Source organism: Vicia villosa, unplaced genomic scaffold (genome assembly GCF_029867415.1).
Source record: "Vicia villosa cultivar HV-30 ecotype Madison, WI unplaced genomic scaffold, Vvil1.0 ctg.000089F_1_1, whole genome shotgun sequence".
Taxonomy (NCBI): domain Eukaryota; kingdom Viridiplantae; phylum Streptophyta; class Magnoliopsida; order Fabales; family Fabaceae; genus Vicia; species Vicia villosa.
In genome coordinates, this window is record NW_026705008.1 from 258,971 (window position 1) to 282,193 (window position 23,223).

The 23,223-nt window shown below is 34.2% G+C and overlaps 2 protein-coding genes across 2 annotated transcripts; both read left to right on the forward strand.

The window, feature by feature from the left end:
• Window positions 1–291: 291 nt before the first annotated feature.
• On the forward strand, window positions 292–2,869 carry LOC131623925 (porphobilinogen deaminase, chloroplastic-like). The gene is made up of 5 exons (XM_058894918.1): window positions 292–570; window positions 1,197–1,602; window positions 1,689–1,895; window positions 2,052–2,229; window positions 2,331–2,869. The coding sequence occupies exons 1-5, from the start codon at window positions 365–367 to the stop codon at window positions 2,441–2,443; spliced, it is 1,110 nt and encodes a 369-aa protein (XP_058750901.1). The 5' UTR covers window positions 292–364; the 3' UTR covers window positions 2,444–2,869.
• Window positions 2,870–5,930: 3,061 nt separating this feature from the next.
• On the forward strand, window positions 5,931–9,543 carry LOC131623926 (uncharacterized). Its single transcript, XM_058894919.1, has 2 exons — window positions 5,931–7,989; window positions 8,227–9,543. The coding sequence occupies exon 1, from the start codon at window positions 6,027–6,029 to the stop codon at window positions 7,917–7,919; it is 1,893 nt and encodes a 630-aa protein (XP_058750902.1). The 5' UTR covers window positions 5,931–6,026; the 3' UTR covers window positions 7,920–7,989; window positions 8,227–9,543.
• The last annotated feature ends 13,680 nt before the right edge of the window (window positions 9,544–23,223 follow it).

Here is a 23,223-nt window from a genome sequence, read left to right on the forward strand (position 1 = left end):
TGACAAATTCTAATAGTAATTTGAATGATTATTTTATCTATTTATTCAAAAAAAATCATAAAATAATTATTAATAATAATAATAATATTTACTTGTTTATTTTTCACTTACTCTATCAACTATTTTCAAGAGACAGAATCTACATACTTGTGTGATTCAAGAGTTGCAAAAATCAAAATTTCCCCATCATCAAAATTTTAAGACATAGTAATAACAAGGTAATGTAAGTAATAGGGTAAGGTGGGGACCACAAGTTCTATCTTGAAGATCTTGTCAAATAATAAAGCTCTATCTTAAGATCATATCACATTTAAAATCCCAATTCACTTCTTCAACTCCAAACTCTGCATTGCTTCACACCCAAATGGAGATGACCCTTTCTTCCTCTTCCGTATTTTCTCTTCCATCTTCATCTTCCAATCCATCCCTGTCCCTTCTCAGTTCCTCTTTCCCTTTCTCATCTTTCAAAAAAGTGCCTTTCTTCAAATGTCGCATCAGGGCTTCCCTTGCCGTCGAGCAACAAACCCAGCAGAATAAGACCGCTCTTGTCAGAATTGGCACCAGAGGAAGGTAATTTAGTCGTTTCTGTTTCTGGGTTCTTTTTGTATTGGCTTAAATGTATCAACTTTAACTAAAAATTGCATTTTTATAGTGTTTAATTTGATGGGTCTATGCTATGTTAGGTTAAACTGTGTTTGGTAAAGCTGTTTAGCATGTTGACTTAGAGAATAAGGTGTTATTGACATTTGGTGATTCTAGTTATTGCAGAAATTAGTTTTACTTTGTTTGTTGTAAATTTGTGAATTTCAGAACAAAAGGGGTTTTGTTTTATGCAAGATGCATTGTTCATCATGTTAGGATTTTGCTTTATATCAGTATTTAACCTTCTTGTGTTTAATTTAATGCATGCACAGAATCCTAACAGATCTAAGCTTTCCTCAGTACCTTCCTTAGAGGATGATTATAGAAAGGGATAAATGAAATAATGAATGACATGCTTGCAATCATCTTGGTAGATAATAAGTGATTTTTTTAAGATACAATTAATTGCTTAAAAGAAAAGCAGTTTCATCTTTGGTTTCTTCTGTTATGGAATTTTTTGTTTTTGTTTTTATTTAGTCTATTATTGTTAGCTAGATGATTATGAAAGGTTCCGTAGTTGGTTTAACGAATTCGTATGTTTATATTTAGAGCAGTCCGCTAGCTCTGGCCCAAGCGTACGAGACGAGAGACAAACTCATAGCATCGCATACGGAGTTAGCTGAAGAAGGAGCTATTCAAATTGTGATTATTAAAACAACCGGTGACAAAATACAATCGCAACCGCTTGCAGACATAGGTGGGAAGGGATTGTTCACAAAAGAAATAGATGAGGCACTCATAAATGGGGATATTGACATTGCTGTTCATTCAATGAAAGATGTTCCCACATACTTACCAGAGAAAACTATTTTACCGTGTAACCTTCCACGAGAGGATGTTAGAGATGCATTTATATCATTGAGTGCGGCTTCGCTAGCTGATCTACCGGCTGGAAGTGTTATTGGTACTGCTTCACTTAGACGAAAGTCACAAATCCTTCACAGATATCCATCTCTAAGTGTAAGCTAGTGTTTCTGTCATTTTAGTTGTCTGGAGCACTGATTGAATCTAATTGATTTTTGTTTAACCTATAATTATAATCTCAGGTGCAAGATAATTTCCGTGGCAATGTTCAAACAAGGCTTAGAAAACTCAGTGAAGGGGTTGTTAAAGCTACCTTATTGGCTTTGGCTGGACTGAAACGATTAAATATGACAGAAAATGTTACTTCAACCCTATCGATAGAAGATATGCTTCCAGCTGTTGCCCAAGGTGCAATTGGAATAGCTTGTAGGAGTAATGATGATAAAATGGTGAGTGTTTGTTTAACTATGATTTTGCGTAGGCTGATTTTTATATTGATGAAGAGCTATTGCATCGAAATATTTCAATTTAAGAAGTTAAGGATTTCCTACGTGATATAGTTGTTCAGTTTAGTTTTATCGTATTTGGTTGTCTGATTTCTGCAGGCAGAATATCTTGCTTCGCTGAATCATGAAGAAACAAGACTAGCAATTTCCTGCGAAAGAGCCTTCCTTACAACTTTGGACGGGTCTTGCCGAACGCCTATTGCAGGTTATGCTAGCAGAGATAAGGATGGCAATTGCTTATTTAGAGGATTAGTTGCTTCTCCTGATGGAACCCGTGGTATGAACATCCTTTGCAGTACTTTTTTTTTGTTGCTTTCTAGTTTCTGACTGATTAAAAGTTACCACTCTTAAGCTTACCTACATTCTCCGTTTGTGCAGTGCTTGAAACTTCCAGAATTAGTCCTTATACATATGAAGATATGATGAAGATTGGTAAGGATGCCGGTGAAGAGCTTCTTTCTCGAGCTGGACCTGGCTTTTTTAAAAGTTAACGTCCTAGATTATAAGTTTCAACACTCAAGCGGGTTACACATGTATGGTAGGTTGTATTATCAGAGCTTTTTTCAAGTGGCTGCACCCGAAGTTTGTTTATTCTTTTTCAACCGAACTCCTTATCAGGATCAAATTGTTGTATTTTATTAGGTGATTTGTAAGCCAAATTTTTGTAATATTTATTGTTCCTGCAATAGTGAAGTTTTAGAATTCGTTCTTCCGACAGAAGTTTCAATGGGTGATTCTTGACTGGTTCAGGAAAGCTGCAATTGAAATACCTGTTGGTGTTGTTTGCTATATAATGTTGAGTTCCTAAAAGTTTTGAAATTGCAAAAAAGGGTTGATTTGTTGAATTTGAAGCTGATCCTGGAGGGATTGAAAGAAAAAGTGTAATCTATTGATTGTTTCATAAAGGGTCCTTATTCCATTATATCTATTATCATTTTCTTGGCGGCCTTGACATTTTGGCCATTGTTTATTCAGCATAAATTCTTACTGTTATTTCTTAGAAGAAATATGAATAAATTTGGTATTCAAGTTATGCTCACTTGATCAATGAACATTAAATGTTTACGGTTATATTTGTACTATGTAGGAGTATGTACTATCAAGGCTCTATGCATGTACATTAGGTATTTACAAGATCTTGTTGCCTTAAGAGTGCCTTAACAATGAGTATATCTTAAGAACTAATTTTAAAAAAAGGATGTACTTCAAGGATAATTTAAAAAAAAGAATGTAATTCAAGGAGGATAGGAAAGCAGCCTCCTTATGAGAGGTTGATTCCTCCACAGCTGTTGCTTGAGAGCCACACGAGTGAGATTAAAGTTTTATTTGCAAGTTTGGAGGGGAAGGTTTTCGAAAACGAAATTTTAAAAAAATTTAGAAAAATATTTGACTTTTTTTTGAAAAAATGATTTTATTTAGAATGATAAAGAGTCATTATCAAATTTTTAATTTTTAGTCATTTTTAATTTTTAGAATACTATAACAATGTAACAACGTAAAAGATATTTGGAAAATTTATGTAAGCCCTCCAAAATTCTCCTTAAATACAATTTTTGTGTTCCCCCATGTTAGAGGATTTTTGGTGTTATGAATAAAATCACATCCTCAAAAACTCTCCTATTCAAAATCTTTATATCCTTTACAGCCAATTCTTCCTATTTTTCAAAACCTTCCTCTCCCATTCCCTCCAAACTCGCAAACAAAGCCTAAGGGAACTGGTTGTTTCTCGAATTCGGCAAGTTTGAGTTCATGTGCAAGGTGAAGAAGAATCTCAACCTCATCAATATCCATAGCTCCAAATTTGCTTTCAAAAATGGATACCATAGGTGCATATTAAGCAATCAATTCTTCAAGAATTACATCGATATGTGAGAGGTTGGAATATGATCTCTAATGGAGGCTAATGCGTACACAATTCAATGCTAAGGTGATGAACACAAGCACTCGTTTCCTATTGAAAATAGGAGAAAAGATTATCCCATAGTTGATGAGCATGAGAAGAACCAATACCACATGAAAGGATTTTGTTAGATAACATGGATTGAAGCCACGAGAGTAGCATCCTATGTTATGGAATCCATGCAAAGTACACATGATTAAATGTGTCAAAGCGGAACCCGAGAACCACCAGAATTGTGAGATCAAACACATTGATGTACAGTTCTTCTTGTTGGTGCCATAGATGAAAGTTCTTTTCGTCAAACTTCTACGCGATTTTGAGAGAGAAATGTAATCGTCGTGATTCATTTATCAGAGGCAATGTTTCTAGCACCGAAGTGGCAGACACCTGAGCGAAGGAGGGAGGCGATATCAATTAAGGAGTCTCTGTCATTGATCGACCTAGAAATCTGATATCATATTAGAAAAAAATGATTGAACTAGAGGAGGGGTGGATGGAGGAAAACTTGAATTTTAAAACATAGTAGAGCAGGAAAAATCCAAAATTTAAAAACAGAGATGAAGTAAGGGAAAAGATGTTGAAACTAACCCCCGCACCCACCTTGTCAGACCTACTCAAAATTACAATGTTTGGGCCAGATAGAAAAACCTATCCTCATTGGAGATGGGAACGCGTATTCAATAATCATCCTTGGTTGATTTTGAAGACGAGCAAATATAAAGATACATAGACATAGACATGAATGGTAACGCTGAAAATCGACTTTCCTCAATCCATTTCCATATCTATTCAATCCTAGTAATTGTTTTTTAGCTTACATGTGCTATGCACAGGGACGGACCTAGGTATTGAAGGTTGTGGGCATGTGCCCCCACTACTTTGTTAATAATAGTATCTAGTGTGTTAAATAATTACTATTTTATAAGTTTGCATTTCAATGTCTAAGGCTTTACTTTCTATTATATGATAAATGCCAATAATATGTTGAGAGATAAAAAATCTCTAAACATATCATAGGCCTTTATCGTGTAATAGAAAGTAAAGTCTTAGACTTTGAAATTTTATTATATTAGAACCTTTAAAAATCATTATGATATCATTTTATAAATTATATATTTTGTTTTTTAATGTAATAATTTTATATATAAAATTTGCCCTCACATAATAAAATTTCTGGGTCCATCCCTAGCTATACATACAGTTCTTAATATTCTCAAATAAAAAATATTTTATTTAGAATTATGAATTAGGGTGGCTCGTGCAACAAAGTTCGAAGAAAGAATGGAAAGCCACGCTTCTAAAACTGACGGGTGCTAAAACTATATATTTATGAAATTATAGGAATGTTTTAGAAATAGTATAGATCACACAAGGATATGAGCAAATATCATTGATATGATTATATATAGAGGGTGGTATAGTAGAAAACTTAGAGCTCATATAAATAAGTTGATGTTATAGGTGGTGATTCCTTAGAGGGAGAGTCGACTTGAGATCTTGATCTACATATCGCCGTGTTTGTAATTAATTTTTTTTGAATTAATACAAATATGCTTTATTCAAAAAAAAAAAATTAGTCACAAACTATTCTGAAATTGTGTGAAAGAATTATATATAAACTACCTTTTCATGAATGTGAAAAATAAAGAACAATGCTATCATTACATATTATATCTAACTTTAATTTTTAATCAAATTCGCTCAAAATAAATAAATTAATCATTACACTTCTTTCATTTTTAAAATAAACATTATTTTAATAAATAAAAACCATTTTAAATTAAGAGATTATTTGAAATGAAATATTTTAACAAATAATTATAAAATTAAAAATAAAAAATTATAATAAAATCATTTTAGTAACCACTTCTTCCATGATTTCATGCTTAATTCTAAATGTTATTTCCTTTTCTTTAAAATAATTCCATTTTTTCAACTCGTATTATTTAGTAATTACTATCATGTATTTATTTTTAAATATGTTAATAAATATTATTGATTAACAAAAACAAAGTATAGTTCCCACAAATTTTTTATTTATTTATTTTAATAATGTAAGTTTCGAGTTGCAACTGAGGCTAAAATTCTCGACTATTTCGTAGTGCCTTGAAACAAGCTGCTGAAAATTTCCTCTTCCTCCTTTCACAAAATCCACACACTCAAAAACCTCAACAATGGCGATTACGTTATTATGGAATCTCCAAAACCTATGGCCATTCTCTTCCTTCAAATCCACCGACCTCAAATCCTCCAAACAACTCGTAAGCAAACTCAACCTCCCCGATCACACCAAACAATTCGTATTCGCATTACGCGATCCCAAAACCCAATCCCTAATTTACATTCTCTCATCCCTCAACCTATCCGAACGATCGTCTTTCGACGCGCAATCTCTCATCAATGAAATCAAACCCGACGCCGTTATTGTTCAAGCCGGTGCTGGTGGTTTTTCCCCTTTAGATGATGACGATGATGAAGACTTTGATGTTCCGGTACCTACTTCTTCTTTTGGTGTTGTTAGACGGTGTTTTGTTGATAAAATTGGTAGGGATAAGTATGAGAGTGTTGCGGGGGATTTTGTTCTTAGGGAGATTTTTGGGACTGGGTTTAATGGTCCTTTGTTGGCGGCTAAAAAGGCTGCTCAGGATGTTGGTTCGGATTTCGTTGTTGTTCAATCGCCGTTAGGGAGTTCTTATTGGAGTAACAACAATGATAGTGATAGTAATAATTCTGGTGGAGTTGATGGTGGAAACAGATTTATGAGTATTGTGAATAGTTTGGTTCCTCAGCAGCAAACTGCGGGGTCTTTGGCTTCGATGGCGAGGAGATTTTCTGTTAATAAAGATATTAGGATGGTGTTGGCAGAGGGTTTATCTGGCTGTATGGATCCTCTTTTGATTGGTAATAGTAAAAATGAGTCTGTTTCTGGGGTGGGTTCGGTGGAAATTAAGCCGGCGACTAGTTATGATACTCCTGCTTTTGCGAAGTCTGTTTATCCTTTGCTTGAGGACTTGCATGATATGTTTTCGGATTTGCCGTCAATGGGGAATGCGTTGGCGCATGTGCAGAAGATGTTGTTGGATGTGAATAGAGGGGAGGTTCTTGATACTAGAACGGTTTCTGAGGTTTATACTTTTAGGATTGCGGTTGAGGGGCTTAGAATAGCTTTGAATAATAAGGGGTTGAGGCCAATTGAGGAGAAAGGTGTTTCGAAGTCGGATAAGGTTGAGTTCTCGGAGCTTGAGGTTGATGAGAAGTCACAAGTGCTGTTTGCACAGTCTATTCGTAGTCAGACAGATAAGTTTAAAACCATTGTGGCAATAGTTGATGCTGGTGTCTTGGCGGGTATTAGGAAACACTGGGATACTCCTCTTCCTGATGAAGTTAAAGAGATTGTTGGAGAATTGATCACAGGTGAAGGGGTTAGTTTAAATAATGGTGAAAGGAAGCGGTTGTTAGCAGATAGACCTGTGGTGGCAGTTGGGGCTGGAGCAACAGCAGTTTTAGGAGCTTCATCTCTGACCAAGGTAGTCCCCATGTCGACACTGACCAAGGTTGTTACTTTCAAAATTCCAACTTCACTCAAGATTATTCTCAGCCAATTGCAGAAAATACTGAGTGTTGCAGTTGGTCCATCTAAAGTTGTGGCACCCGGCTTTGCAACTTCTGGGGCCAAAACATCGGGTTTCATGAAGGCAGCTGCATCTGCTGAAAAGATTAGAGTTGTTACTCACAGTGTTATAGCCTCTGTTGAAAAAAACAGTGTTTCTGCTATGAGGACGGCATTCTATGAAATAATGAGGAAGCGAAAGTTGCAGCGTATTGGCTTCTTGCCGTGGGCTACATTTGCAGGCAGCATCGGAACTTGCACAGGCTTGCTTTTGTATGGTGATGGGATTGAATGCGCTATTGAATCACTCCCTGCCGCCCCTTCAATTGCTAGTTTGGGTCGTGGGATTCAAAATCTACACGAGGCATCTCAAGCGGTGATGCAAACAGAAGGAACTAGAGTCCAAAAATCAATAGAATCTCTTGTAAACAGAATAAGAAAGACAAAGGATCAATAGAAAAACAATATAATTCTTTTTGATGTACAGTTTTTGTGGTTTTCTTCATAAAGTGGTGATAACATGATTGGTAAGCATTCTTTTTTATGTACATAATTTTCTGTTGCAGATCTGGTCGAATTTTAAGTGCTTAGCTTTATATTAGAAAGTGTATAATACGTACACATTTTTCAATTAATGGACATGATTAAAAATATGAATATTTTTTCCCTTCTTCCCAACAGCTGTTCTATTTGTTTGTTTTAATCTTAACATTTATCCTTCCATCTCTGCTGTTAAAGAAAGTTTTGTAACTTCTCTATTTCAGATTAACTCTTAAAGTGGACCATATCTGATTCGCAAATACATACTTCCGAAAATTAAGATAACCTGCATCTTTGAGGAGTAATATAAAATACGGGCTTTTTAATACTTATAAATTTTGTGATGCCATAGTAATTGGAATTGATTTTGTGACTATTGATGATTCAAGCTCACAAAAACGGTTTCTTTTACTGCAAGTGGTCCTGAAGTTAAAAAAATTTGATCCGGACCATTTGTTAATACATGTGCTCTACTTTGCTCTCTTTAGTTCGACTCTAGTATATATACCTTGGAATTTAATCCGGTGGATTTTGATTATCTGAAGATTGGTAGTGTGTTTCTGTATCTGTTTATTATGAGTTACACACATTCCAATGTACAATTTTTTAGCAGAATTTTCTTGTTACTGCATGAATGTTAGTCTGGTAGTGGCATGGTTTTGGACGGATATACAGACATGGTATCAGTTTTTTTTCTTACAATAAACATGCTATGAGTTGGTGGTTGTTAATGTTACAAGTATCTAGAATTTCAGTGTTTTACCTTGTTTGATAATGTGGAAGAGGAATTAGAATATGCTCATATTCTTTTTGGTTTCTTTTCCTGCATTGTTCTTAAAAGTGGTGGAAGGGGGGCATTAGATTTATCATTTATGATTCTTGTTCCAGTAGAAACTTATTTTTCAGGTTCTTCAAGCTCATTCTAACAGCGTTCTCTTGGAAAGTACTGTAATGCATTTGTGAAGATCTGATTCCTATCAGATACTGTAGCCTTTTCTAGGATGTGAATGTGGGATACGGATCCCCCGACTTTAACGCGGGAAAGTTAGGATGACTTTGGACCAATTTCATGAATTGGATCAATTGTGTATCATATATATAGAGACACGAATCATGCTTTTTAATTTTATTTTTAAAAGTAAATCTTAAATAATCATGATCAGAAATGATTCAAGCAAGCATCACCACAAAACGTTACTAACAACGAGTTCACGCCCCATATCAGACTCAACTATTTGGCCTTGACTCGTTGCGCTCCTTCTACCTGCATGCCACTGTCATCTGTCGAGCTTCTGGATGTTATTGACCTTCATCACTGCAAAAATATTTCTTTTTATGTTGAATATTTTTCTTTCAAAAAACAATGTTTTTTATTCTGTTGAATTTTTCTTTCAAAGAACAATGGAGCTGAGGTATATGGTGTATCCAAGATAAAAGAGTTAGAAAATATGGCATATCAATGGATCTAGAGATGGAAGTACAGTGTGATGTGAGATTATCTAACATTTATATGGATACTGGTTTTCAATGAAAAGGGGTAAAATTTAGGTCTTTAGTTTCTAACTACAATCAATGGCCATGCATATTGTTTATAGTACAATCAAAAGAAGGGAACAATGGAGAAAATTCAAAAATGAATAAAAATTAAAGCAATCAGTGTCATAGATCAGAGTTCAGCGTCTATTGTCGTCACAACGGTGATGGAAACTTGAAGTCGAAGGAGATTCGAAACATATCTTTTTCCAAATTTAGATATTTTGCCATTCAATTTTCTTTAAAAAAAAAAAATTTAGAAATAACAATCGTGACATGGTTTGATTCACAGGATTAATCCAATGGAAGAAATTGTTCCAAAGTCACCGTGTTAAAGTCAGGGATCCTTATTAGTGAATGTGACCTACTTTTGCCTTTCTTAGTATGGAATCCACTTTTCTGCATGAGTTGAAAACACATTATTATATAATACAATGAAAGAGGTAGACCATACCAATTGTTTTCAAAACTGTGCCAAATTTTGTTGTCAATTGCTCTTAAAGTTTTAGTTGATATGCAGCATTAAGTCCCTTGTGAAAAAGTGTAGGACCAATTCCATAACTTCCAATTACCATTATAGCATTTTTGTGACATATAGCATTGTAATTGTAATCATACCATTAAAGCTTTTCTTTCATGACATTATGCATGGCAAAAACTCCATCAATGCAAAAATAGCAGAGGCAGAATATGACCCCTTTTGTGATAATGCCGAAGTTGTTTCGTATGAGGTGCGTTTTCTGTTGCTTTTCCCCTGTGCGTTCCGTAGAGTTCATGGTATACAAAAAAAATTGATGATGTGTTTGTGAGGCTAGAGGGCATAATTAAATACTATACCGGTAGTATCTCTTGTGTACAAAAAGCTGTCTTCACTACGCCAAATTTAAGCTGTAGCAGCGCAGCTACTAAAGCGCTTTTAGCAAAAGCGCTCTCGTAGGGCTCGCTAAAAACAAAATTAATAAACAAGGGAAAATGATGCAAAAAAAGCGCTCTGGTAGGGGGGGTTATGAGAGCGCTTTCAAAAAGCGCTCTGGTAGGGGGGGGGGGGTATGAGAGCGCTTTTAAAAAGCGCTCTGGTAGGGGGTTATGAAAGCGCTTTTAAAAGCGCTCTTATAGGGTGGGTGCTACGAAAGCGCTTTTGGGATAAAAGCGCTCTGGTAGGGGGTGTTATTAAAGCGCTTTTGAAAAGCGCTCTGGTAGCCCATTTAAAAAATTATATATTTTACAAACACACGCGTTTTGTTTCAGATCCAAAACACGCGAACCTTCTTCTTCCTTTCGTTGCTCCGCCGTCCTCACTCCCTCTCCAGCCTTCAACCGACTCCGCCACCGCCTTCCTCACTCCATCGCCACCCTTCAACCGTCTCTTCTCTGTTCAGGTTAGGGTTTTGTGCCGGAAATTTTCCTTTTTTTCATTGTTTGCTTTCAAAAATACAAAATTTTATTTAGGGTTATAGTTAATATTATTGGGGCTTTTTTAATTTATCAGTGATTTAGGTTTTATCAGTGTGATTTAGAGTATTGAAGACAAAGTTTGTTAGGTTTTTATCAGTGATTTAGAGTATTGAAGACATGTATCAAGTAAGTAGAAGATGTTATTGATAATGAGACCTACAAGGGATTATATTTATTAGTGTGATTTAGAGTATTGAAGACAAAGTTTGTTAGGTTTTTATGCAGAAAAAAAAAACTCAAGTAATTTGTTTTTGGAATAAAAGTTTCATTAGATCCGTGAAGTTAGTATTTACATCTATAGATGTATTATCTATAGTTTTATACACTTTTTAATTTAGTATGAATTGATTTAAAGGGCCTCCAGGATTAATCGCTTTTTACATGATCTTTTCTGGACATAAAGCATAGGACTTTTTGTTTTATTAGCCACTATTACGAGTTCCAATGTGGAACGTGTTGAGAACATTCATTTCTAGGGAACTTTTGAACTCTTTTAGCTTTCACATTCTAATTTTTTTTCAATATAATGTATCTGGAAATTAACATTCTACTTTTAACTAGCCATAGATGACAATCATAAAATAAACTGAGCTATTAAACTTTTATAAATGACAAACTAATCATTTTAAATGACAATCTGAGCTATTAAACTTTTATAAAGCGCTTTTGTTAGGTTTTTATCAGTGATTTAGAGTATTGAAGACATGTATCAAGTAAGTAGAAGATGTTATTGATAATGAGACCTACAAGGGATATCTGTTTCATCAACTTTTACATGATTCAAGATTTTCTATATGTAGTTAGTAATAATCATGTTTTTCTATTGTAGGTTGAGCTTCAAACAGTGGATGGACTGGTAAAGGATAGAACACAATGTGCCCCTACCGATTATGTTCCACAGAATGTGAATCAAGTAATTGTACCCCGAAGTCTTCTGTGGCAGGATCCTTCGGGGTACAGTTATTTGATTCATATTCTGTGACACAATACAACTTGGATAGAAATGAGGCGATGCAGGTTAAGTCCAACAAAACCTTCAAATTTCTAGTCCAACAACCCCTTCTCATTATTGCAACATTTATTGATTGAGTAAACATACACCCCTAGCTTACACCAACACCGTAATTTTCTACATACAAGGTATACAATTCATTTTTTATTAATTTATTCTATCTTAATTTCTGTGCACAAGTATCTATCTGTGTTAAAATATACGGTGTAATATACAAGTGTAGGAAAATAAGTGTAGATATAGCATAGCTCAAAGATGAAGGAAAACGCTGAAGGGTAAGTAGTAGTAACTAGTTGTCATGTATTATTTGTCATAGAAATTAATATTCAACTTTTATTTGTGTCTAATTTTTCCTGTCAATTGGTTGTGAACTTTACATTAATTGTTGTTGCAGAGAAACTTCTTATATTGCTAAGAGATAGTAGAAAGCTCACAAGGATACTGGGCTCTTTTGATCAATTTGGTAACAACTTCTCAAATTCTGTAATTGTTTGACATGCTGTTGGTTGAGTTTCTAATAGTGTTCCTATCAATAACATGTAGCTAATGTTGTTCTTGAGGGTGTCTGTGACAGGATTATTGTTAGTGATCTATATTGCTTTATCCCTCTGGGCTATATGACGTGGCTGTGTTAAATTTAAGGTAAACTTTATGTACAAAATTTGTTGAACTAATTTACAATAAATGATATTCCATTCCATGTATTCAAGTTAGATATATAAAGTCCTAAATATTAATAAATTAATTTGTATTTATTGATATATTTAATTTGATTATTCTTTTTACACGATATATATATATATATATATATATATATATATATATATATATATATATATATATATATATATATATATATATATATATATATATATATATATATACTCGTTCTACTCTTTACCTTCTTATTTTAGAGCCTTTATATAATAATAATCTTATTTTGATTATATTATTTTTATTTTGCAGATTGTGAAGATTTTCAGTCATTTGAAGATGTTCAGACTTTGCAGGACTAGGACCGATTTAGTTGATTTAGTTGTTTAGGGATGATTTTCTTATTGTTATAATGTCATGTGAATTGGTTTAGTTGTTTTCATGTTAGAAATATGTGAATCGGTGTATATATATTTTGGATTAATTACAATGGTATAATTATAATGCATGTTTAGTATATAATCGAAATCGCTTCTTTGTTGAAATAATGAGATTACTGAAATAATGGGATTACGATTGTAAATTATAGGTTTATGGGATAACAATGGTAAATTACAGGTTCATGAAAGAATGCTGCCATAAATGCAGGTTTAGAAATTATAAAAATAATAGGTTTATAAAAAAAAACATAAAAAATAAAATAAAAAACGCAACCTACGAAAGCGCTTTTGGAAAAGCGCTCTTATAGGGGGGGCTATCAGAGCGTTTTTTCCAGAAAAAGCGCTCTAATAGGGGGGATACCAGAGCGCTTTTTCCAGAAAAGCGCTCTTATAGGGGGGTCTACCAGAGCGCTTTTAGAAGCGCTTTTGTTACCTACGCCAGCGCTGGCTTTCACAGCGCTTTAAAGCGCTTTTAAAGCCCAAAATAAGCGCTTTCGTAGGCCTTCCGTGTTGTAGTGCTTGTTCCTATTCACAATTTGGTAAAAAATTATTGTTAGAGAATTTTTGAAGAAATACTGAGCTCCATATAACACATGTAACCATTCAATTATCAAGTACTAGTATGTTAACTTTTGTGGTTAACCTCCCTAATCAAGTTGATCATTTGCGATGTTTATCCCTTGTTTTAATATATGTTGACCAACTCCATCCATAATTTCATACTATTATTTATGAGCCCACAAGTCTCTTTCTGTAATAGATAATCCAACATTGGTTGAGTGTCAAACACTTCATAGTAGTAATATATCTATGGAAAATGAGTTAAAAGACAAATGTTTATGCTTATTTGTCTGTCCATTAATGTTATTTCCAACTCGTACAAAACACTTCTGAAGTCTCTATTGGCAACTTATTTACTCTTGTCACTTAACCCCTATGTGCAATCAAACGTGTCGTTTTTAATCTTATACAATCAATAACTAAAATATAAATCAAACATGTCTTCATGCAAAAGTACAAGTTGTCTGAAAGCTCAAAAGATTTTTTTAATTAGAAACTCATTAAGAAAAAATTTGATACTGTGGTGATGACACAAGCTCAATTGAATTATGAACAACAATGTGTACTTCCATTTCACATTCTTATATAATTAATTATAAAGAATTACGTGTGCCACATGCAACTTCTTCCTCATCATTTTACGGGGGCACTAAACTATTTTCTAAAATCAAATTTATGTGGAGCTATGATGTCAGTCTGAATAGGCTAATTATTTTTTTTACAACTATTAAAAACTTTAAAGTGAAAATGTTTTACTTTAATGTGAATTATTAAGAGAATTATACAAGAAATGAGGAAATTCAAAATGAAATTCAAAATGAAATTCAAGAAAATATTAAAGAGAAACAGTTTCAAAACAGTGAGGAGGAAGAGTCCCAAAATATTGAAGGGGGGTAGTCCCAAAACAATGGAGAGAAACAACTCCATATACAAAGAAATGGTAGAATGTTGAGTAATAGAGTGCGCATTGTAATTTATCTGTTGCAAATACATATAAAAAAAAATAGTTGATAGAAAAATTATTTAGAGGGGTCACAAATTTAGTAGCTTCATCATTTTCAATTTTTAAGAGAATTATTACAAAGGATTTGGAAAAAAAAGATGCATGATGATGAGTCTCAAAGGAAGATATAAAAAAAATCGTCGAGAAAGAGAGTTTAAATTACTAAAAGAATTCAAATACAAGAGAGGAGAGTAACCATACAAGTCTACTCTATATGTTCTAACATACTCTCACTTGCTATCGATAAATATAGGAGTATCATATGATTACAAGGACAAAACACTATCCACAAAATAATTAGACAGGGTGAGTAAATGCATTGAAATATATTCCTAGATTTCAATGATTGTGTTTCTTTCAAAAATCTGGTTGTATTTATAGTTTCCATGATTAAAATAGTTACTGTCTATAAATTCAACATTGAAACTGATTTGATAGAAGGATCGGCTTTGTGTAAACAAGGGAATTTAACTTCGAATTGATACTATTGTATATTGATTTCATCTCTGGTAGTTCTCATAGTAGGAAGGTTGTTCCGAACTGGGTAAACAATGTTAGAGATAGGTGTGATAATCCTGGATATCTTCAAGAATCGTGTTCGTTCACTTTTCGAACAAAGTATTTCGACCCTATACTTGTCTGGGTTCACGAAATCTTTGCGGGGATAATTCTTGAAGAATCAATATGTTTCTGACAATGGAGAACAGATCAGAATGTAGAGGAAGTATATGATTTTTCGTGTTACAAATCGAGACCAAAAGACTCCTTATATAGAAAGTGGTGATACGCACCCCGCCAGGGGCTCCGCCCCTTGGAACCCCGTTTCTATTATTCGTATTCAATTGTACGTTTGGCTCCACGAGCGTGCACTCCGCACTACCCTAACTCGTTTCAAGCTTAACGCATAATTGCATCGCCCTTCAGTAAATCACATTACTACCAAAATTACATTGATGATACTAAAATCACCAACAAACAATTTCTTGTGTTGTTTATCTTTCTGCACTAAGTTTTTATTATTGCTGCTATCTTGTTCTTTAAATTTCATTAACAAATATTTGTGTCGTGACATCTCATATCTGATACTAGAACTTCACTAGATTTATAATTGGGGGCTGACGTACCCTACGCGAGGATGATAAGGGGAACATCCTAAAAAAATCTAGTGTTGATTTTCTCTCTCTATCGCTTTATATTGTTTGTAGTGATTTGTGTGATATCAAACGTGATACCTATTTTTCTTAAAATGTAGTGCTTAATTAGATTTTGTATAAATAATTGCAATCATTTTGACTGTAATTGTTTAAACACTACACAACAATTTGGCAAAATTGAGCTTCAGGTGTTTTGTACACCAAGTGTTTGATAATTTGATCACACACAAATTAGCTTGTTTCTAGTTTTGCTTTATTCTCCTTAACAAGTCATTGGGAGTGTTCATTAACAAGTGACATTATTTTTAAACGATCAACTATAAAGTGTACTGATTCTTAGCTCATCTAAATTGTTCCATTTGGTTTCGCATATCCGATCTTACCAATAACGGATCGTTTAGACGATTGTGATCCGGGAAGCCTTCGTGGTTTTTGTAAAACAATTTTTTTAAAAATACTCACTAATAAAACTCAAGTGGTCTATTCAACCCCCCTTCTAGATCAGTGTTATCGTCTAACAAAAATAGTTTTGTCTTTAAAGGTAAGTATTTTCTTGTGAATGATGTGAAAAAGAAGAGCATATTTCTTACAAGGAAATGGTATCTCAATAGATCTGTCATTAACTCATGTGTTTTCTCTGATTGAATTGAAAATTGTATTCTTAGTATGAGTCAATAGTAGTGGGGGAAACAATGTGTTCCATAATGTAGTGTGTCTTGAGGGAACATAGTGCTTTCCTCTATTTCTTGGAAATGCAACAGGTTTTTGAGAACATACAATGTCCATACTAACACGCTTAAAAGACATTTTCATCCTTTTTGTTGTACGGGAGACGCTTGAGGGAAGAAGTGTTGAAATCCTAACGAGAGAAACTTAGAGATGCAGAAAGAAGAATTATCATGATTGAAAGATAAAAATTGAAAGACCTTTAGAGGTATTTAAGAAGAATGAGAAACACTTGAAGGTTAAGGAAACACAAGAAATGAGTTGTTTGAATTGGGTTTCAAGAATGAAAACTTTTTGCTAACCAAGATATACAAACAAAGAACTTAGAATAAAAATAATTAACAATATTTTATCCTGGTTCGCTGTTAACGAAGCTACCTCTAGTCCACTTGTCAAGGTGATTTCGCCTTCTCACAAGGACTTAATCCACTATAACCAAACTTGATTATAACCACAAAGACCTACTGTCAATTTCTTCTTGAGAAATCTGACTATATCCTAGTCTCTCAAGGAAGAGAATTAACTCAAAATTTGAGATACAAATGTGTGTTTATGATCCGCTGTTGCACACTGGTCAAAAACGAGATTGTAGATAAAACATAGTAAAAAGGATGCGACATTCGATGTATCATATCTCATTGACTCTTGGACTATTATTAACTTACTAAAATGATTATGGGGGGTTTGTTTCGATTAAGAAAATAATGTAAACAAGTGATTATCAAATAAGCTAAAATGAATCAATCCATTGTTTGTTCTCTAACTTATCATCGATTAATATATTATCAAAGCCCTAAGTGGATTTCATTCCCTTTCGATTACAACAACAATAACAAGCATGATTGAAACTAACATATAATATGTGATCCAAAATTCCAAATTAAGCAAACGGATTTCGCAAACGGTTGCGATTAACAGAAACACATATTAATCAAAATAAATAAATCCTATTTTATAAACATGCAGTTGAATTAAACAAACAATGGTAACTAAAGTAAGCAATCAAAATTATAGATATAATTGAAATTACTTGAAAATTATATAAAAAAACCTTAAAGGCAATAGAGATACAGTTACAGCAGATCGATCCTTGGTAATTAGTTTTCCATGAATCGTACAAAGTGTATTTTTTTGTGAAAAATCTTAATAATTTTGTGAATATCATGTCCATGAAAAGTAGTCGTGGCTACTAACTTTTGGAAAAACAAAGAATTCGGGTTCTTACCCAACCTGGTCGGAAAACATAAAAAAATGGCTCAAAACTAAATATTTCTCAAGTTTGGAGCTTCAACGAATTATTTGAGACTTCTGCACTCCGAGTCAGATTGTGACTTCAACATAAAACTTATAGCTCTTTCTCTTAGCTTTCCAATGCATATCAGAACGCGCAAAAGAGAATCTCGTAGCTCAAGTTATAGTATGCCCAGTGAAAATGTATCAAATAACTATTAATGCCGAAAATAAAATACAAAAATAAATTAAGGGCAAAAATAAACTTAAATCTAAAAACACAATAAAATAGTAAAATTAATAAAAAAAACTAGAGAAATGCATAAGTACATAGTAGAAGATCGTGTATCGAAATGCACTTATCAGTGTACAAAGTTGTTTATATAAAGTTGATTACACAAATTGAAATACAACGAATAACACATAAGTGTTTGAGAGCAAGTGTATGAATAAAAGTTCCTTGCTTGATTCTTGTTCAGAAGATTGTTGTGCATAGTTCTTATTTTCCATTCTTCCAAGTCTTCTTTATATAGCAAAAGAAAGATTCGTTTAAGGGTGAAGATGGAATTCCACAATTTCTTAGTTGTATCATTGCATAACGGTCAGTAGAAAATGGGAGGAAAATGGTATAATAGTATTGTCCTTTCTCCATAAAATCAGTGTAGTGGAAGGAATATTTGATCTTATACCATGTACTATGTACTCATGTAAAATCTTTTTGATCTTATCTTTTAAACTTTAGAGGCTTCAGAATGCGTGTTGATGAAGCATGTTTAGAAGGATCAAAAGTTGTAAGATAGTGTTCAGAACCTTGTCTTCAGAGTCTTTATAACTTGGTTTTCAAAATCTTCATAACTTGTGTTGTGCACAATGTCAGAGCTTGAAAATCTTCAGAAGCTTTTTTATTAGAGTTAGAGTCAGAAGCCATTTGATGGGCATTCTTTCAAAAGCGTTGTCAAAGAGAATTTTGTAGCTTGAATTTTCTTTGTAATGCGCACTTTGTTATCTTTTCAGAGTAAGAGTGTGTTGAGTTCAAAAACTGACGACGTCACATGTCACTTCTTTAGAGTCGGAACCTGTTAACATTCAACTACACACTAGACAAAAATATTAGGGTACAAAATTTTTCTTTCATAAACAATATATTGTTATCATCAAAACTAAAGGCCAAATGAAGAACCAAATTTTGTTCTTACAATCTCCCCCTTATTAATGATGACAAAACCATGTATTTTGATAAACAATTTTTACTTGGTTTAATCACATAAAACATGCCAGAGTGAACTAGAAATATCCCCCTGAGTTTTATACTATCAAAAATTATCTCAGCTTGTTCAAAGGACCCCCCCTGAGTTCAAGACTCATAAAATAATTTTAATACATAAAACATTTTAATCTGCATGAAAGGAATACTTTCCTGATTAAAACACTTGTCAGAATTTGATTGGAATTGCCCTGTTCGTCATCTCAGGGCATGGATACACTATCTTAGAGCCTGATTAGACATGCTTGGTTCTTTATCTCAGAGTCTGGCTTGCTATCAGAACACATGAGGTATCAGAGTCAGTTGATAACAGAGTCTAGTTGGACTTCCTTTTATCAAAGGTCTAGTTAATGACTCCTGAACTCAGAACATGATATATCTTCATAATTTATTTCTGATTTCTGTTAAATGATCATTTGAATTTCCTAATTAGAAATGTTCAGTGGATTTTTTCAGAGTTCGTGATCAGTCAAACATTGTTAGAACAAAGGCATAATATATCAAAACATATGTATGGGATAAGCATTAGAAAATAGGTATATTAAAATCATCTATACTTCTCCCCCTTTGTCATCAATCAAAAAACTCCTAAATAAATAAACTAAAATAAACTTTCATTAATGAAAAGGATAAAGACACAAAATGTTAAAAATTGAAAGCATAAACTAAAAAGGTAAAAAAATGGTTTATGGTGGGGATGGCAGTCTTGACAACAAAGTAGACATCATAAACTCCAGCTTATATTTGGTTTCAGATTGAGCCTGAACAACTCATCTTGCTTGTCCAGACGCGTTCTAACAACTTCAATTTACTTCTTGATCTCTTCCAAGGTCTTCAATATAACTGAGGCATTTCTTCAGAACCAGGAGCAGATGACTTATCTATCCCAAAAGGAGTCACGATATCAGCAGTGGGTTCTGAAGCTGAAACATTAAAAGTTGGAGACAAAATCTTTTGATCAGAAGGTTCTTCAACCTGAGTCTCTTAGTTAAAGACAACCAAGGGTTACTCAACTTTTGTTGAAGGAAGGAACTTTGGTTTCACATACCCCATAAACTTTGTAAAGCCAGAAAGTATTTCACGAAATTTCATGTAGGGTGATTTGAAACAAGTATCCTTCATCTCAAGAGAATGATATATGACCCATATTCTGAAGTCAGTCCATAGTGCATCACTCTCAGTAGGATTTACACAGTATGTGCAAACTTGTGTCAAAGAGCGTAAATGGGCATTTGCTTCATTTTCAAAATTTAATAATAATTCATTGAGAGTTGATTTGGGTGGTGGAAGAATATTGGCCTTAGGAAAGGATGGGTAAGAAGAAATGGTTTGGATATCATAAGCAGTTATTTGAATCTCATCTTAAGGGATGAGAGTTCAGGTTGTAGTGGTGAAGGTGAGTCTTCTGTTTATGGTTGAAGAATTTGGGACAAAAGTGGTTCAGGAATCTGTGGTGGAGTTTGTTTAATTATAGTGGTTGTGGAGGGTTGTGAATTTTGTGGTATGGTTTCTGATGGTTGAGATGGAGCATGGAAGCTACTATGTTTAAATTTGGTGGGAAGGGTCTGTCCATAATACAATTATAGATGGTTTTGCAGGAAACCACCAGAAATTACGAATCTACTGTTGTGGTGTCTTTTCCTTCTCTTGGGTGACCATCAGTTTGACATATATCCAGGATCAGGTTATTGTACCATTGAAAGCTTGCAGGTAGGATCCTTCATAGGGTTATAACTTTTCCTTTTTCAACCCTAACTTTTCAAAGAGGCTTGAGTACATGATATCGCAAAAACTTCCGCCATCAATGAGCACTCGAGATACATCAAAATTGGCGATGGTAATTTTTATCACCAGAGGACGTATCTTGTTTAGGACTCCTCCTACCTTTCACTGTCATGAAATCCTAGGATATGAATTTTTAGTTCCTTGATCTAAGTTTCCTCCTCTTTTTTGTTTAAGGTCATAAACTTAGCAATTTTTCTCTTCATCATCCATTTAGAGGGGCTCTTTGATCTTGGAAGACCATCACTAATGAATGTGATGTATTTGTGTTTCCATTTTTGGTCTTCCTCTTCTACAATGTTGTTGTATCCCACCCCCCCTCTTTGGCTTTAGTGACAACTTCAATAGCTTTCTTGGAAAGGTTTCTCTATAAGGGGAATGCTTATTCTTGGGAGAATATTCTCAGAACCTACACCCTCTCTTATTATCTCGGCCTCCCTTTCGATCATCATCTCAGGTGTACTTAGGAATTTTCCTCTTTTTAATGAACTTTTTTTTTTTCATCTTTAAGATAGATGCAATAAGTTTTGTCGTGGTTGTGACTCTTGTAGAAATGAATATATTAAGAATTGCCTTTCTTAGATGATTCTTTGACTGGGTAGAGATTTCTGATCCCAACTTCCTTGAGCTCAGTGTTCCCAGATTCTTTCATATTTTTTCCTTAAAGTTTTTAATGGAGTGTATGCGATGAACCTAGATTGGGGCTTGTGATCCCCTTCTTCTCTACGATGAACCTAGATTGGGGCTTGTGATCCCCTTCTTCTCTACGATGGACACTATCTATTTTTGGTGCCCGATTATATCCGACATTCCCTGCTCCTCGACCTTTCTTTCCTTTTTCGGGCATGATCTCTTCTTCATTATTTATATAGGATTGTTCCATATTCAGTAAATCACTTAGACTACAAGCTCCCCCAAGCCCTAGTTTTCTCGGAACATGCATCTTAGCCTCAATCCCTTCTTAAACATCCAATACTTAAGCCAATCATCTATGTCTTCACTGCTACTGCCAATTTTGTGAAACAGTCAATTTTCTTGCACATGGTTTCCTTCTTTCGATGGGTAACCCCATTGAGTACGACCATGATCGTAGGTTACCATTTTTTAGCAGTAAACTAGGCGGTGAAATCGTCACAATGGTCCTTTCACGGATCTACATTCTCGTCCAATTGGGTCTTAAACCACGTCATTGTGACTCTAGTCAGGGTTAGTGCGGAGAGTTTTCACTTTACTACCCACTGGGCGTGGTAATAATTCGGTCGGTTATCTACATGCTCAACATGTTTGTCTGGATCTCTGATTCCATCATAGCTCAGTAGCTTTGGAGGTTTCTCTAATGACATCGGAATCCTGATATCGAGGATGTGGGCAAACATCGGGTTGCTTTTCCACTCTAGAATTGGAAGGTCTTTATTGAATCTTTCCTTTCTTCAGAGATATCGTGCTTGAGAATGATGAGGACGACGAATCTCTGGGGGTATATGGCTACAACTCCTTCCTCCAGGATTAGACAGAGGAGTTATATGTCTTCAATGTTGGTTGCAGGGTGGCAACTTCGGGGCCTATCCTCGATGGTAAACGTGTCAGAGCGTTGAATTGTCTGATGAATGAAGGATCACTTGCTCCATACGTTTTAGGCTATGTTTGGATTGATGGACTAGAACAGAGCGGGGCAGAATGGAACGTGATGGAATGGAGTAGAGCGGGACAGAATGGATTAAGATTACATTCTGTTGCTTGTGTATATTTTATAATTTGACGGAGCAGAATAAAACAATTTAGTTCATTTCATTGCATACATCTCAAATTAGATGCAATGAAAATTGAAGAATTTGATGAAATAGAATGGAATAGATTTCATCATATTCCATTCCGTTTCGTCCATTATTTATAAATCCAAACAACAAAATCTAATTAAATACTACTCCACTCAATTCCATTTCATCAATTCAAACATATCCTTACCGTTTGATGGTCTTCTTGAGCTTTTCGCTCTGAACAAAAGACATTACTCTCAAAAAGAAAATCATTACGTGAAAGATAGAAGCATAAAATATAGGAGATATGATTCTAATTTGTAAAATGAAACGATGAATGTCGTTTTCAATTGTAAATAAAATTAATGGCATCTGTGTAGTTAGCCACCTAGCTACCATAGACAAAACCAGCATGATACGAAACTAATACAATTTTCTTTTAATATTCACGGAGTCAAAAGCTTAGAAAATCAGAGCCATCGAATGACATGCTTTTCTGAAGATCCAACGATGAATATCTACTCAGTAGTAGTTGCAGCATCGTGTCAAGTTAGTGGAATCTAATCCCATTCCTTGTCATACTCACGAATCTTAATGCCGTTTCTTTACTAATGCTAACCAACCACCACACAATTTTTCTTACTTATTCC

Bases quoted from the DNA above. Each gene is read 5' to 3' on its own strand.
- LOC131623925 (XM_058894918.1), top strand. From the start codon at position 365: ATGGAGATGACCCTTTCTTCCTCTTCCGTATTTTCTCTTCCATCTTCA. The intron at 571-1,196 runs GTAATTTAGTCG...TATTTAGAGCAG, and splicing joins AGAATTGGCACCAGAGGAAG to TCCGCTAGCTCTGGCCCAAG. The intron at 1,896-2,051 runs GTGAGTGTTTGT...TGATTTCTGCAG, and splicing joins GGAGTAATGATGATAAAATG to GCAGAATATCTTGCTTCGCT.
- LOC131623926 (XM_058894919.1), top strand. From the start codon at position 6,027: ATGGCGATTACGTTATTATGGAATCTCCAAAACCTATGGCCATTCTCT.